This window comes from Leptinotarsa decemlineata, unplaced genomic scaffold (genome assembly GCF_025532065.1).
Source record: "Leptinotarsa decemlineata unplaced genomic scaffold, Ldec_3_MD MMD2_tig00000505_RagTag_RagTag, whole genome shotgun sequence".
Lineage (NCBI taxonomy): Eukaryota > Metazoa > Arthropoda > Insecta > Coleoptera > Chrysomelidae > Leptinotarsa > Leptinotarsa decemlineata.
In genome coordinates, this window is record NW_027412549.1 from 10,999,297 (window position 1) to 11,015,872 (window position 16,576).

At 32.4% G+C, this 16,576-nt stretch overlaps 1 protein-coding gene across 7 annotated transcripts in view; it reads right to left on the reverse strand.

The window, feature by feature from the left end:
* Positions 1–5,009: 5,009 nt before the first annotated feature.
* LOC111504869 (uncharacterized) overlaps positions 5,010–16,576 on the reverse strand; it is a 40,329-nt gene continuing 28,762 nt past the window's right edge. For 6 of the 7 annotated variants that reach the window (XM_074173930.1, XM_074173929.1, XM_074173932.1 and 3 more), the window contains exons 6-8: positions 16,130–16,186; positions 8,378–8,431; positions 5,010–6,056 (exon numbers count right to left, since the gene is read on the reverse strand). In XM_074173930.1, the coding sequence (XP_074030031.1) occupies positions 5,187–6,056; positions 8,378–8,431; positions 16,130–16,186 (981 nt within the window). In that variant the 3' untranslated portion in view covers positions 5,010–5,186. The remainder of the gene's footprint in view (positions 6,057–8,377; positions 8,432–16,129; positions 16,187–16,576) is intronic. The other variant, XM_023159580.2, reaches the window with a different exon arrangement.

A 16,576-nucleotide genomic window follows, 5' to 3' on the forward strand; every position in this document is an offset into this window, starting at 1 on the left:
GCTTCCCATTAGAAGCGAAAGCTTCTAGCAGAGTTTGATTTTTTGACTGAGAGACCCTGTTAATCCATTTTACCATACATTTCTCCAGTCGCTAAGATTTTCCACTTCCACTTATTCCATAAGGATTCGAGAAAGTTAAAAGAGTTGATTCCTGAAACGTCATCCAAAAGGAGTATATCTTCATTTAACATCCATATATCCATTCTTTCTCAATATTTATTCAAACACAGTAACATTTCTTGGCAAATTCAATTTGGCCTTCTTTTTTGGTATTTTTTTTTATTCCAGGGAAATGAAAACCACAAATGCCGGTAATATATTTCGAGGAAGATTTTTTGGAGCACTTTTTCTTTGATCTAACCAAAGCATTTGATACCATCAACCTAACAATTATTCAAAGCAAACTGTACTTGTTGGGGTTTAGAATGGCTTTCATTTTACTCACAGGCTAGGAGAATATATGTAAAAAAAAAGAAAATGATCAGTCATACACATACAGTTCTCCAGGGCTCAATCCACGGTCCTCTCATTTTATTGTTCGTTAATGATCTACCGTTATATCGAAATACTGAAAATATCACACTTTTCGCAGAAAATACAACATTGGTCACTGATTCAAATTCCTCTGAGGAACTCCATATCTCGAATTAAATATATCATCTGATGAATTCTGAATATTGATTAATACATCTTTAAAACCTCTATTTTTTAAACAAGGTATAATTCCCCTTCACTCTGTTAATTTTCAATGTGTTACAGGTTGTTCACGTATCCTCTATCACTCTCTGGACTCAAAATGATTGATATTCACATCTACAACACTAGAAGCCCTATGCTGTATGTGTCTCAAAAAATAAATTAACTCTCAATCTGTACAACATATTTCCTCAGCATATATTTTCCATTTCATCAATCTTCCCTACTCATTCCTATTTTCAAAATGTTCAAATTTTCAATTGTCTATTGCTGTCATTTCATTTATAACTTTTATAGGAAGCATTATTAATCCTTTTGTTTTATTGACCAGCTACAAATATAATGCCATTACTTGATGTAGATAGTATTTGTATTTCTATTCAGCAGATGATGTGCTAGAAACTCTTTGATTACAGTAACTCTGAATCAGTATGTAAGCAATTTTCCACACAACCTACAAATATAATAAATGATTTCCATGTAAAAATTAATAACGACATAATCGGTTTGTCTGAAACAGCAAAACTTTTAGGGTCATATTTCAATAATAACCTACAATGTAATACTATGAGGCAATACTAACTATGCCCAGAAATTATTCATCCATCTGTCGAAAGAAAATTATTAGATTGATATTTAGACTTGACAAAAGGAATGAATTAGTTTACCTTAACATTCAACGACACTATGAAGACAGTCCATTATACATGGGCATAGGACTTTTCATTTATCTTACCATCCAAATAAAAAAATTAAAAACGCATTTGGTATACTTTATATAAAACTGATCGTTAATCATTTTCATTTTGTATATACTATTATTAATTAGTTAATTATTATTAATTAGCTTTATTATTCACAAATGAATATGTTAACATATGAAAGCTTCTAAGTACATATACTTGGAATCTTTGGAGTATTTGATCTATACAAGATTTATTATTATTATTGTTTAGATAATGCAAAATATAAATTTCTCATGTCTTTTTGAATGTAACAGTTATTCATCCTTCATTAGAAACATCATACTCCAGAAACAACAAAGAAAAATGCATTTTGAAAAAATTGATTTGGAAATTCCAGGTCCCAAGTCTATTGGAACCATTGGCAGTAGGAAAAACCATGAAAAATTGTCATTTTTCAAGTTATCCCCAAGGTTTCAAATGTATTACATCAAAATACTCAAATTACATATGTAAATTATTTTTTGAGTCACTGGTTCCACAGTTAGGAAGGCGTTCTAATATATAGTAAAAGAAGCATATTAGGAATAGACTATGTATATTCATCAAGTACCGGTCAAATCAATCAAAAAGTAGCATATACTAACTACATGGGCTGAAAAGTCTCGGGCCTAACACATAGATAACGCTAGTCTTATTGCATTCACCACTTTTTCAGTAAGTCCCAACTTTCAAAAAAAAGCTATTGAAATTTCATATTCTACTCATTAGTTAATATGAGTTATTGTGCTGAGTGACACTGTTATTTTCAAAACAATGGTTCAAAAACAATTTCGTGTTTTAATTTTAAACTGCTTCTTGATAAGAAAAAACGCCGTTAAAACGATGCAATGGCTTGAAAAGTGTTATAAGGACTCCACTCTATCAGAAACAACAAATAAACGTTGGTTTGTTGCCTTCAAACATGGTCGTTGAGACACTGATGATGCAGAACGCAGAGGACGTCCAAATGAGGCAGTACCACCAGAAAACAAAAAAAAATACAAAAGCTGGTTTCAAATGATCGAAAAGTTAAGTTGCATGAGTTAGTTGACATTATAAAGATATCAAAAGAACGTGTTGGCTTTATATTGCATAAGCATTTGACTATGAGAATGTCTTGATGATTCTGGGCAGTTGGCCATGTTTAAACATAACAAACCGGAATTTTTGCGTCGATATTTGACTATGGATGAAACATGGATCCATCACTTCACTTCGGAATCAAAACGTTCGTCATCCGAGTGTAGAGCAACGTGAACCTTGTCCAAAGCGCCCGAAGGCACAACAATCGCCTGGAAAGGTTATGGCTTCGGTATTTTGGGATGTGCTTGATGTAATATTCATCGACTATCTTGAGAAGGGAAATACCATCAACAGTGAATATATAGCGTTATTGGAGACTTTGACGGCCGAAATTGCAAAGAAATGACGGCATATGGCAAAGAAAACAAAATTATTTCAGTCAGGACAACACAACATGTCACAAGACGATCAAAAGAATGGCAAAACTGTATGTATTGAACTTCGAATCGCTCCAAAACATCCACAGTTTTCGCCAGATTTGGCTCCGAGCGCCTACTGGCTGTTCGCAGACTTCAAAAAAACGCTCACCGGTGAGAAATTTCGTTTGAATGAAGAGAGTTTATTGCTAAAACTGAGGCCTATTTTGAGGCAAAAGATGAATTATTCTACAAAAGCGGTATTGAAATGTTGGAGCAGAGCTCTTGATGGAGATAAAAACAATTTTGAACAAAAAAAACGCATCTTCTTTCTTAGGCCCGGGACTTTTTCAGCCTAGGTGTTAAACGAAAAAATATACAATCAGAAGAAAATGGTAAATAAATAATTGAAAAGGAATTCCACTGAATCTGTCTTGAAGTTCAAAAATCAGTATTACTTCAGATATTCTGTTCTGGGGTATACTCATTTTCTTACAGTGAAAAATAAACTTCAATAGAAAACTCCTCTTGATAAATTTTGAAAATTAGAAATATCTTGAAAATTACATTATGATATCTTGAACGGCAGAAAAGTTATCTACGATCTACTCATGAAAATCGACAATGTTTATTATGAAATAAAATTAAATTTGCCATAGTGAAGATATTTGCGAATCACCTGCGTTCAAATAATGAAATCATTTCTTACAGGAATATCGAACAGCCAGTTTTAAAATTTTGAAAATGAAGGTACCTAACTATTTTCAATTTTACTATATTTTTTCATGTATTCATGAATTGACTGTAGAAATTATTACATGAATGGTATATTAATTTTCTCTGCTTTAACCATTTGTCTTAAAAAAAAATTAAATTTCAGAAATCATACACTAAATAAACATTATACATGCTTTCAATTGAAGTTGGGTGAAAACCATTTTATGAACAAAAAATGTTTTTCGGAAATTATAAAAGTTGAGATTGCCTTCTTTTGATTTTATTTTGAAAAATTTTACTCAAAATTACTAAAATCCTTTTATTGTGCATGCCAAGTTTGGGTTCTCACAATTTCATTGGTTTAAGAAGAAAGAAATAATTATGATTGTTCAATTTTTCACTGAATACTGTGAAAAATCTGAATTTTAATCCAATTTTCAGAAAAGCATTCATTTAATTTTTTCTCTCACTTTATGTGCGACATATTCAAAAATTTTCCATAGTAAAAATTTCGACTGTCCTCTGGCGAAGAAGCCCATAACAGACATACAATATATGAAAAAAATTAAATTTATTTTCTAATTATACAAAATGGCATTGGCATCAACAAATATGCTGTAACATAAAATATACATAAAGTTTGGTTTCCAAACATGTAAATAATTTTGTACAAATATTTTTCAGAGTCCAACTTAAAATTATATTGAACATTCATATACAAGTAAATACTAAATTGATGAGTTATTATACTTTTATGGAAAGACAAATATATATAGAAATAATTAAAAATAAAAAACAATATACAATAAATATCAAATACGTGAGATTACTAGGGCTGGTAGTTACCATTTGAACCTAGGGATGTAACAATTTATCAGTATTTTAACATATCTAATCAAGGAATACAATTCATCATAACTGATTGTTTGTGACTTTATGACCATTGGGTGTCCCAACGAAAACTTCCGAAACAGACGTAAATGTCTAAAATCACCTAGCCCTGCAACTGGAAAAGTTTTTACTGGGCACATTTTCATGCCCATGCGACATTGAACTTCAACCTTTTCGAATGGCTTCATAACTTTATTCACAGGTGTTAATGATTTTTTAACATTTTTATTTGTTTCTGAAATATTGAGACTGGGGAGCTTTTTGTTGGGAAGCCTTGTATAACCATGTACAATATAATCAACTATACACCTTTTATACTGAAATGATAAACATATCGTATTCAACAATAAAAAACTAAAATATTTATAGGATTGTGAAACAATCTTTCTACGACATATTTTAAAATGACTCCTACGAGATTAATACAAAATAAACAATATAATCCTTGGACGAAATAACTTAAAATGTGAATCGAGATTAATATATCAAAATATATATATATATATATATATATATATATATATATATATATATATAATTTGTGTTCCTCAACACATCTCAAATTTACCTTAGTAACACACGTTTACAAAGTTGAGGCTTCAGAGGCCAGATTTCATAAAATTTTTGTTTTTCGGGATTGTTGTCGTTTACTCACTAAAAATTAACGACAAATATCACACATTCTTAATTATACCTAGTGAAAGGAATATAATCGACATCACTCATTGAGAAACACTAAATCATCATCAGAGTTGTTTGAACAAGTGTTATTTATTTCAGCAGATTCTCCATGGTAACTGTTTTCCGCTTTTATAGCTTTTGAGACGTCTTCAAGAGAAGTTTGGGTAATATTTTTGGTATTCACAAACTGAGAGTTTATCAAGTTCGCATTTTGAAAGTTTTCCTCGGTATCTGAAAGAATATCATCTTCGATGATAGTTATAACTTCGCTAGTATCTGAATTTTCATATTGCCCAGATGTTCTAATTTCCATCTTTTCGTTTGTTCCGTCATAACAGTTACTGGTAGTCTTTAATAATGATTTTATGTCGTTCTGAATCAATATGTTGTCAATTTCATTATTTGCATCTAAATCTATTAACAAAGTGTCATTTGCGTTCAGAGAATCAAGATCAGTGTCACCGTCCATAACTTGACAAGCGACCAACTTATTTGAAACAACCTTCAAGCCTTCTCCGTTAACCTTTCTGAGTTTCCTGGCCTGAACTTCCTCTGATTGGAACCTTTTCAATGACTTTATTTTGTTATTTTGAATAATAACTTTGGTGCCAGAAACCAACGCAGGTTTCGAACAAATTTTAGTAGACTGTGGTGATTCATCTGGCACTAATACAAAATTCCCAGAACTAGATTTCACGAGTTTGACCCCAGATATGTATTGAGCGGTTTTCAGTTTTGGATTCATGATCAATGGTTGTTCTTGTATAATGTTTGCAAGTGGAGTATCCACTGGTCCTCTTGCTAATAAGGATGTGTCACGGTTAATTGGCACTCTGACCAAGGGCTTCAACACTGATGTTTGTTTTGTTTTATTTGCACTGGTACTGGCTTTTGAGGAATAAATTACCTGCGAAAAAATTACTACATTAAATTTTTGAATTCAGAGATACGATTTTTAGATGATAACAATTTTTTAGGGTATTGCAGTTTAGACCCTCTATTGATCTATTTATTAATGAAGTAAGTAATGCTCTAGCTGCCAAACGATCATATTTTTAATATTTACTATTAGCAAGGTGGATTAAAAGGGATAAAACTATACATACATAAAACGCCAATTTCACTCAAATGGAACATTGTCATTCTCAGTGGCGGACATCCGATGTTTCGAAATAATACTATTTATTACCCTTTTCAATTTGAATAACATTACAATATGAAGCACTCAATTCATATATAAAATTGCGGGCTTATGTCACGAATGAGTTGAATCTTCTCATGTCATCAATGACAGTACGAAATGACATTCATGTGCTCATTTAATTTAATCCCAGCCGTAGGAATCCCACTTAAATTGAAAAGGTTATATTTTCAGGAGAGATTAAGGTTTTGGGAAAGAATCTTCCAAAGAAAGGAAGAACGTAATTAACGTCAAAACTTTTCACAAAGATGGAAGATCATTCAAAGAAGTGACTTTCAGATACAAACTTGAAGAAAGAATCAATCGCTTTCTTCCTTTCTTTGGAAGATTTTCATATTTTTTTGTATAAAGATGGTGAAGTAGAAAGCCAAAACCTTTCTTTCTCAATATTTATATTTCAGGATTTTGATGACATCAAAGTTGGCATTTGTGACTTTCCCTTTTACAACTGGTTTAAAAAATCAAAACAAAAATGTCAACCTATAGAGGTAAAGAATAAATTATTAAAAATACTTTTGGTTATAATTTATTTTTTCTGGAATCCAGACTAAGGACTGGTCAGGTGACAATGGAACAGATGGCAACCTACCTGGCAACAGATAATACCTCACAAATTACATATGTGACCAAGTATGGCATAATAAGAAAGATTTACTGAACTAATAAAGAATAATGGCATTGAAATAAGAAGACCCCTATTGCCTTAATGGATAATCAAGTAGCCCCTACATATGCAATCATCAGTAAAAATAGAACAAATAATGACTCAATACCCATGAGAAAACAGAAGTATGAGTTGAATATGAGGATTATAAGTATAAATATGATAGTTGTAGAACTAGAGAATCGACAATAGCAAGAATATGTAAAGGAATCAAGAAAAGATGGAGAGGATGAATAGAGTGAGAATGATATAACTGAAGCAACACAAACAGCTCGTCGTCTCTGCAGTTTTCTGAGGCGACGATAAGAAAATTCTTGGAGTCATCTGTATTTCACAGACAGCCAGGCTACACTTGGGGCACTCGTGAGCTCTATGACATCGATAGTGGGCTAAGTATACCATATAGAACTATGGAAACTGGCAGATGGGAATAGGTTGACTCTATACTAATTACCAGGTCACAGAGGTCTCACAGGCAACGAAAAAGCTGATGAGTGTACCAGACACAGATCATCGACTCCATATATAGGTTCTGAACCAGTTGAGGAGGTACCCAAATGGTAGTTACGGAACCAGATTGGAAAATGGGTCTATAAGAAACATAACATAGAGGGAATACAATCGGAAAACCTTTATAAAGGAACCGTCCTATAGAAAAACAGAATCATTACAGATCTATTTATTGGACACTGTTTATTGAGAGAATCCCTGAACAAAGTAAGTCTTCATAACGGAGACTTTATCTGTAGGCAATGTAACAAAGGATCAAAGACAGCTCGTCATGAGGCATCAAATCACAGGAGGTAAACAAATTCATCAACAACCCAAATTATGTCCAGAAGAAAATGATAAATATGCAACAAGGAATCTGTACAACATTGTTGTAATGGATGTCATGAAAAAGAACGCAATAAGCCTAGGGGGCTACAATGTTTTCGGGGTATAGGGGAAAATTAGACAGCTCCCAAGTAGCAGCCAGTAAATTAAATGTGCGAAATTCTTTGTTAACATTTAAATCTAACTGTAACGGAGTGAGATATAAAATTAAGAAAAATAATTTAATGAATGTATAATGACAATGATATATATATATATATATATATATATATATATATATATATATATATATATATATATATATATATTTGAATGATGCAACTAATTTTCCTTTATTTTCAGTAGGTATTTTAATATTAAATTTCACAAAAAAGCTTGAAGCTTTATATCTTCTATTGATTATCTACGAGCGCTTTTGACAGCTGGTGGTACTGTCATCTTCTAGGCCTAGAAGATGACAGTACCAAACCATGAATACATGGTTTATTTCCATTTAGAAAAACAGTCAATTCATTCTAGCACTTACCAAATTATTCTGCTTGGGATTTGGTGGTGAAGGTAAAACCGGTTGTTTTTTAGCCTGAAATATATAATATTTGATCGTAAATACAATAGAATATGACTACTGTTTGTAAAATGTTTATTATCATGGATAATATTTTTACTGTTTACTTCTTGTAAGTTCAATATACCTTTTAAAACTTCACGATTTGAAAATAGTGTTAATAGTGAAAATTATGACTAATGAGAAAGATCAGTTTGATCTTCCTCTTGAAGATAATCACTTGGTGATCGAAACACGCGTCGAGGTGTTAAAATAACGGTTTGGTGTTGGGGAAAAAACTCCAGTAATATTTATTACTATACCAAAGGTTCCAAACAGTGCATCGCAAGTATAAATACTGCAACTCGCATTCAAAACTTCTATGCAACACAAAGCAACACACTCTCATAATAATTTATATGGACTCAAAATTGAAATACAATTTATTCAAACCCCACACACTAGTATTTGTGGGGAGACATTCTATATTCTAATCAATTTACTACAGTGATTTTCTCTGTTAGATTGACTACTGTCAATGAATCCTCAAAATTCAATTTTAATTGCACAAACATATTTTAATAGTTTATGAAATTTTATATTGTTCATGTTTGCCTATGATGAACTTTAACAGCGACTTTGGGTTTGATGAATTTTAAATTCAGTTTGTACAATCCTCTATATATATTTCTTGTTCTAACTAAAATAGTGTTCCAGAAAATTGTATTTGACATTTTTCAGCACTTGGGATGAATAGTTCTTATCTTGCACTAATAAAATAGAGAAAATACTTTTATTTATTTGTGGAACATACGTTTGTCGTGGTGAAAATCTGTTTTCTTACATTTCTACTACAAGCTTTCACTCCCAAATTACCTTAACCTAGAGCTATGATTGAGTTTCCATTGACTGTTCTGACTTTGTATTTATTTTCGAAACATATCACTTTGATTGGTAATATGGTTCGTAGCACCATTATCGACATACCAAACGTCTATCACACATAGAATATAACACAGAGTTTGTTTCTGCTACGGCAGAAGTCAAAACACTTTACTCAGTATTGGCTACTTGAGATAAACATTCCTCACAGAGACATACAAGTCTACCTATATACACATTGAAAAGACATAATAACAATTTCACAGGTGTTTCATCCAGATATAAAACCACACAAAACGATATCCAGTTGGCTGCCCAGACCGAAAGAGAGAATTCCCCTAGAAAACCAAGGAGTATATAGCATCACATGCGAGGACTGTGGACAACAATATATCGGTCAGACCAACAGACGTATATCTGCCAGGACCCAGGAGCACAAAAACTCGATAAAAACAAAACAAACCTCCTCTGCCCTCTCAACACCATCTACAAACAGGTCACAAGATTAATTTTGAGTCCACAAAACAGATAGCACAGGTGCAAAACCCAAGAATACGACAAATCAGGGAAGCTATCGAAATCGAAAAGCAAGGCCTCATCAACAAAAGGGATGACTCACTAAACATCCCAAGGATTTGGAAAACAATAATTAAAAACAACCACCAAAGACAACCACAAATTGATATTGAACCATCGCAGGTAGGAGAACCGCCAGAAGCCATTAACAACCCTCAGGTAGAAAAACAGGTAGGAGAACTACCAAAAGCCATCAACAACCCTCAGGTAGAAAAACAGGTAACAAATCCATACAACTTACGCAAGCGAAACCATATAAAAACACCACAAGAAGAACCTGACATCAGTTACACCTCTCGAAGCGAAGCAGTAACTCGTCTTGATAATGCCATCTGAGATGATGGCGAAACGTCGACTATCGAATAGTACACAACGGATGAACACCCGGAAAAACAACACATCATATTCTACCATCCGTGAAAACCTACATTGTAATATATATATATATATATATATATATATATATATATATATATATATATATATATATATATATATATATATATATATATATACAGGGTCCTGCAACAGTGGCGCGGTGTTCCATATCTCTATATAGGAAGCAGATAGGAATCTAATTTTCTATAATATTACCTTATTGCTCGAGCTCGACAAAATAAAAATATTGGCGGTCACACAGGGTGTTCGATTTTTTCTGGGCGGATCCCAACTGTGTCTTTTTAAATGGCAACCTATATTTTTTATCGCTTTTTCGGTTTCTTCATAGAAAATAAAATAAACTTTATGTATATCTGCACTTCGAAAATATTGACGGTTTTCGAGATATCTAGCATGACAGGTTTTTTTTTCCAATATTCGTCACTCAGAATATTTGAAATTCCAAGTCCAAGTCCAGTTGAAATTTTTTTTGGTCGAATATTCTACATTGGTAACTCTCTCAAACGATATATCTGAAATCGACCTGTGATATACAGGGTATGAAAAACCGCTTGCCAAATATTGTAAATGAAAATTTGCAAAATCTTCCTTAGATTAAATGGAACACCCTGTATATTATTGATCCATAAGAAGCGCCAACGAAACCTCTACAAATTTCATTAAGTATTCCCTATGGCTAAGTTCAATAGTTTTTCTTAAATGAGCATTTCTTTCGAAAAATGGTCATATATATATATATATATATATATATATATATAATAAACATATAACATATAAATAAACAATAAAATCCTTGGACGAAATAACTTAAAATGTGAATCGAGATTAATATATCAAAATATATATATATATATATATATATATATATATATATATATATATATATATATGTCTCAGGCAAGCAAATAATACAAAAAATGGAGATTGCAAACACTCGGCAGAAAATCCAAATCAAGGCAATCGAATTAGTCAAAGTGATCCAATAATCACAGAGGAAATATTTCTCAAAGAGGAAAACAAACTTCTAAGATCTATAATCCGGGATAAAGATACAATCATAAGTGACAACGCACCACAAACAAAACCCTATCAATGAATCAGAGGTAACTAAGAACAACTTAAAAACAGGAAATTCCCAACTACAGGGTGATCCAACTTTCAAAATTGATCAGATTGCACCTAAAATAATGCAAATTCAAACTGAGCAGAAATGGAATGAAATTATAATGCTGGCAAAAAGGGACGAACAGAAACAGGACTACCAAGATGTAACAAACAGAAAAAGAAGATACAACATGAGAAACGGTGATGGAAACGAAGATTTTCATGGAAAAGAGAAAAATAAAAACAAGAAGATATGGCTGTTTGTATCACGAGTGCCTGACACAGTTAACGAGAAAAACATAGAGAAGTATATCAAAGAACATACAAAAACAGATAATGTGTACATCAAAAAACTGAAAACACAAAACACTCGAAAGGATAACCAGTCATTTATGATTGGATTGGAGCCCCACCTCAAAGAAATGGTATACGAACCAAACTTTTGGCCCAGGAAGATACTATATATCAATTTCAAGATAGGACAACAGTTTCTGGATGATCAACGAAATGATGAAGAAGTTCACTAATCAAGGACTTTTTTATGAATAGAGCCGAAATCTACCTATCAAATCTGACTAGATTCAAAAATATCTAAGGATACTTCTGACAACAGAAACCTCAAACTAAGTGACACCACCAGAACAAGGGACTGAAACTTAAGTATCTTTCATCTCAATGTACAGTGTCTTAGTAACAAATTAGATGACTTATCTATGTTCTTATCAGGCAACCCGTACTCTGTGACATGTTTTAGTGAAATATAGCTGACAAGTGAACAGCTTCAGTCCGTCGGTATAAGTAATTACAAATTGGTAAATTATTTCTGCAAACAGAAATTTAAACATGGAGGTGTTGCAATTTTTGTACAAGAAAATCTATTCGCTATGGAAATCAAAGTAAGTCATTTCTGTAATGAATTGGACGCTGAGTTCACAGCTATACTTATTCAAAATACTGTCATAGCAACAATCTATAGATCGAACCATGGCAACTTCGATATATTTTTGAATTCTTTGGATAATCTGCTAAAATCCCTCACTAGAAAATACCCAAAAATTATTCTGCTAGGAGATTTTAATGTCAATTTCTTGCAGACAATAATGAAAAAAACAGTGTCAATAATACTCTCCTTTCTTATAACTTTGAAACTCTTTTATGTGAACCAACGAGAGTTACTCAATATTCTTCCACATGTATCGACAACATATGCACTAACTTCAACTATAAAAAAATTGGAATTGTTAAAGAAGATATTTCTGACCACTATGGTCAATTTATCGAAATCGAGATAAAAAATGGTTCGAACCAGGGTAAAAATGCGCCCAAACAAGTTAGACATATTAGTGAATTGGGTAGAGCTGAATTTGTTCAATGTATAAACAGAATAGATTGGACAAGCTACTATTTAGCTAACCATCCAAACATCCTCTCTGAATTTATATGTGAAAATATCACATATGCCATAGAAACATCTTTTCCTTTGAAAAATATAAATCAAAAAGCTCTAAAACCTAAGTGGTATACTGAGGAACTGAAAGTTATGAGGGAGGATGTGAGACGAATAAAACGCCAATACATAAACACAAGAGACTCCGAAATAAAACGTATGTGTCAAACCAAAAAAAAATATTATACAGAAAATGTGAAGAAAGCAAAAAGGAGTATGTATGATAACGTTATCACAAACAGTAAGAACCCGGCAAAAACAGTTTGGAAGATCGTAAATGAAATACAGGGTAAGTCAGGTAAAAGTAACAACCACAATACCTGCCTTACTGCAAATGATTTCTGTGAATTCAGCTCCACAATGATCGATAACAATATTAAAAAAATACCTCTCACGGATGAATCTGGGGATGATCTCTTTAAAATAACTGTGAAAGATTCAGTATTCTTGAGTCCCACAAATGAAAAAGAAATAACAGGTGTGATAAAAACACTCAAAAATAGTTCAACTACGGATGCATATAACATAAGCTCCAAAATAATCAAACTCATACCGGAAATTCTAAGCACACCACTCGCACACCTAGTTAATACATGCATGGAGAAGGGAGAATTTCCATCATATCTGAAACTGTGTAGAGCAACCCCAATTATGAAAAAAGGTGATATAAATAACTGTGATAATTATAGATATATAACAATTACTCCAATAATATCAAAAATAATTGAAGTAATTATCAAAGACAGAATAACGAGTTTTTTGGAAAACGGAAAACATCTCGATGACCACCGATATGGATTTCGATCGCTAAGATCAACTCCACAAGCTGTAAATGAGATAGTTCACTCAATAGCAAAAAATCTAGACGTAGGAGTACATACACGTGCAATCCTATGCGACTTGTTGAAAGCCTTCGACAGTGTCTCACATGGCATCCTATTAGAAAAGCTCCATAAATACGGGATACGTGGACCAGCTCTTCGACTCATTGAAACATTCATTACGGACAGACAACAATACATATCCTACAATAATGTGACCTCCAGGACCATACAAATCAAACATGATGTACCTCAGGGTTCAGTCCTGGGCCACTCTTGTTTATAATCTATATGAATGATCTGCCAACCTTCTTAGACATCGCAGATGTATTTATGTACGCAGATGACTCAACTTTTTTAAGAAGCAGGAATTTAGAAGAGATCGATAGAATGTCAAGAGAGACACTGTCACGAGGTGAAGCTTACTTCAACGCAAATATTTTATCTTTGAATAAAAACAAAACTAAAGAAATAACTTTCTCAAAAAATACAGCAAATGATTCATCAGTCAAAATACTAGGATTTCACATAGATTTCAACCTGAACTGGAAAGAACACATTCAGGAATTGCAAAAAAGCTGTCCAGAAATCAATTTTCATTTAGAAATCTCAGAGAAATAGTATCAATAATTGAAGTGCTGAAAACTGTATATTACGGTATGGTTCACTGCCACTTAATGTATGGGATTTTATTATGGGGCACAAGCTCAGCGTGCCACCAGTTATCAATAAATCAAAAAAAATTGTTAGAACTATGGCTAAGGCTGGACCAAGGGAACATGCCAAACCATTGTTCATCAAAATGCAAATTTTAACACTTCCATGTATATATATTACAGAAGCCATCTTGTGGATACAGCAAAACAAAAATGCAAACACTACGGGGAGTGAAATTCATAAGTACAATACCCGCAATAAAGAATTGTATAGACTACCTCGAGTGAACACTAAAACAATGAAGCAGACTGACTATCTACCAATTAAACTATATAACCTTATACCGGTGGATTGGAAGACATTCACTATAAAAAAATTGAAACACTACTTAAAACAATCACTTCTTGTAAATCCACTTTATAATATTGAAGATGTTTTTTCCCATATATGGACTTAATATTTAGTACTGTCTATTTAACGTACTACCTTACATAAAGCCTAGTTTCTGGGATTATCTCAGTTTTACAGCTTCACAAATTTTATTTACATAGCTTTACAAATTTTATATACATTTTTATATCTACACCTCAGTCTTGACGTACCTACACAATTATGTTGTGAATTTATCACATATCCTCAAACTGCAGTTTGAGGAGTGCCAGATGATGACAGTACTACCAACTGTCGAAAGCGATCGCAGATAATTAATAGAAGATATAAAGCTTCAAATCCTTTTTGTAGAATTTAATATTGAAATATATATATATATATATATATTATATATCATCAATCTTTCAACCAAGTGAAGTATCACAGTTTTACAAGTCAATTGTTCAGCCACACTTTGACTACTGTTTCTCTATCCTATATCTATACAATCAGAATACATTATCTCAACTCCAAAAACTTTATAATTGTGGTATGTGGATCATTTTGAAGTGCCGTGTTTTAAATTGGCAATCCATTTCACAAACACTATTATATTTCACAATGATTTTTGTATACAAAATATTAACAATTTAGGACCATCTTATTTCGAAATAATAATAATTTATGTATAAACAGAACAAAAAACAAAAACACCATGTATTCTTTATTTTTTAAAGGTTGTTTTCAATATACAAATATGATATGTATTATGTGTTTTTGTTACCTGTAGCTACAATTTTTTTTCTTGAGAAATTATCTTTCCTATCTTATTGATCAACTTTAAAATGTATTCATTTAATGTTTGTCATATATTTTAAATCATTCCAGTTGGTAACAATTCAATTTTTTTTTCACTCATTTTTACTGTAAGTATGATTTGTAATGTTATTCAATGGCGAAAAAATTCACAACTCCTTAAATTATAGGCCCTGAGAAGAAGCTTCCCATTAGAAGTGAAAGCATGGCAAAGTAGAGTAGAGATTGATTTTTGATTTTTTGACTGAGAGACCCCGTTATTCCATTTTATTGTACAATTTCTCCAGTCGCTAAGATTATATATATAGAAGAAAAAGGTTAATGCAGTCAAGCTGCTGGAATATAATGCCATGAAAATCAAAAGATAAATAGATAAGTACCATTCTGATCATGTCTCGCTTGCGTTTACGCAGTTATTTTTATCAAGTACTTTTCTTGGTGTTTCACATATTGTCTTCAATCGAGGACCCCTGCCCGATACTGACGATGCCCAATAGACTGAAATATCTGTCAAATGGTGGCTCTTAAACTTAAATCAGTATTCTTGAAAATGAAATCTTCATTTATCTGTTCGAACTGGCAAGGATTGTAAAGAAAACAACAGTCAAGGTAGTAGATATACCAAGGGAATGGAAATAATCAAAGGTATCAAATTCAACTCACCTTCAGAACATCTGTGTTCGAAGACTCACTTGGACTTGTTTTAGTCAAGTTTTGATTCTGCAATATAAACACGGGAATTATTCTTTCAAATCGACTAATATTTAAAATATCTTCCATCTTTTTATGATCATTCAACAAATTAGGGCTATGAAATGCAAAAAATCAATTGTTTTTTTTTTCATGTTGAAATAGTCCCAGTGGTTATGATTGATTGATTTTCATACATTCTTTCATTTATTATGAAACATAAAGATATACTCTGATAGTCCGATACTCATTTGAAACAGACTGATATCACCATCCCAAGAACCACTCTCCATTGCTTTGTGCAAGCATGATGTGGATCCTACCAAACTGTCAAAAACGTTTGACTCTCCTGCACCCCTTCTAACGGTGACCTGTTCGATTTGGATATTAGCATGACGAGATTATGAACCAAGTCCTTCA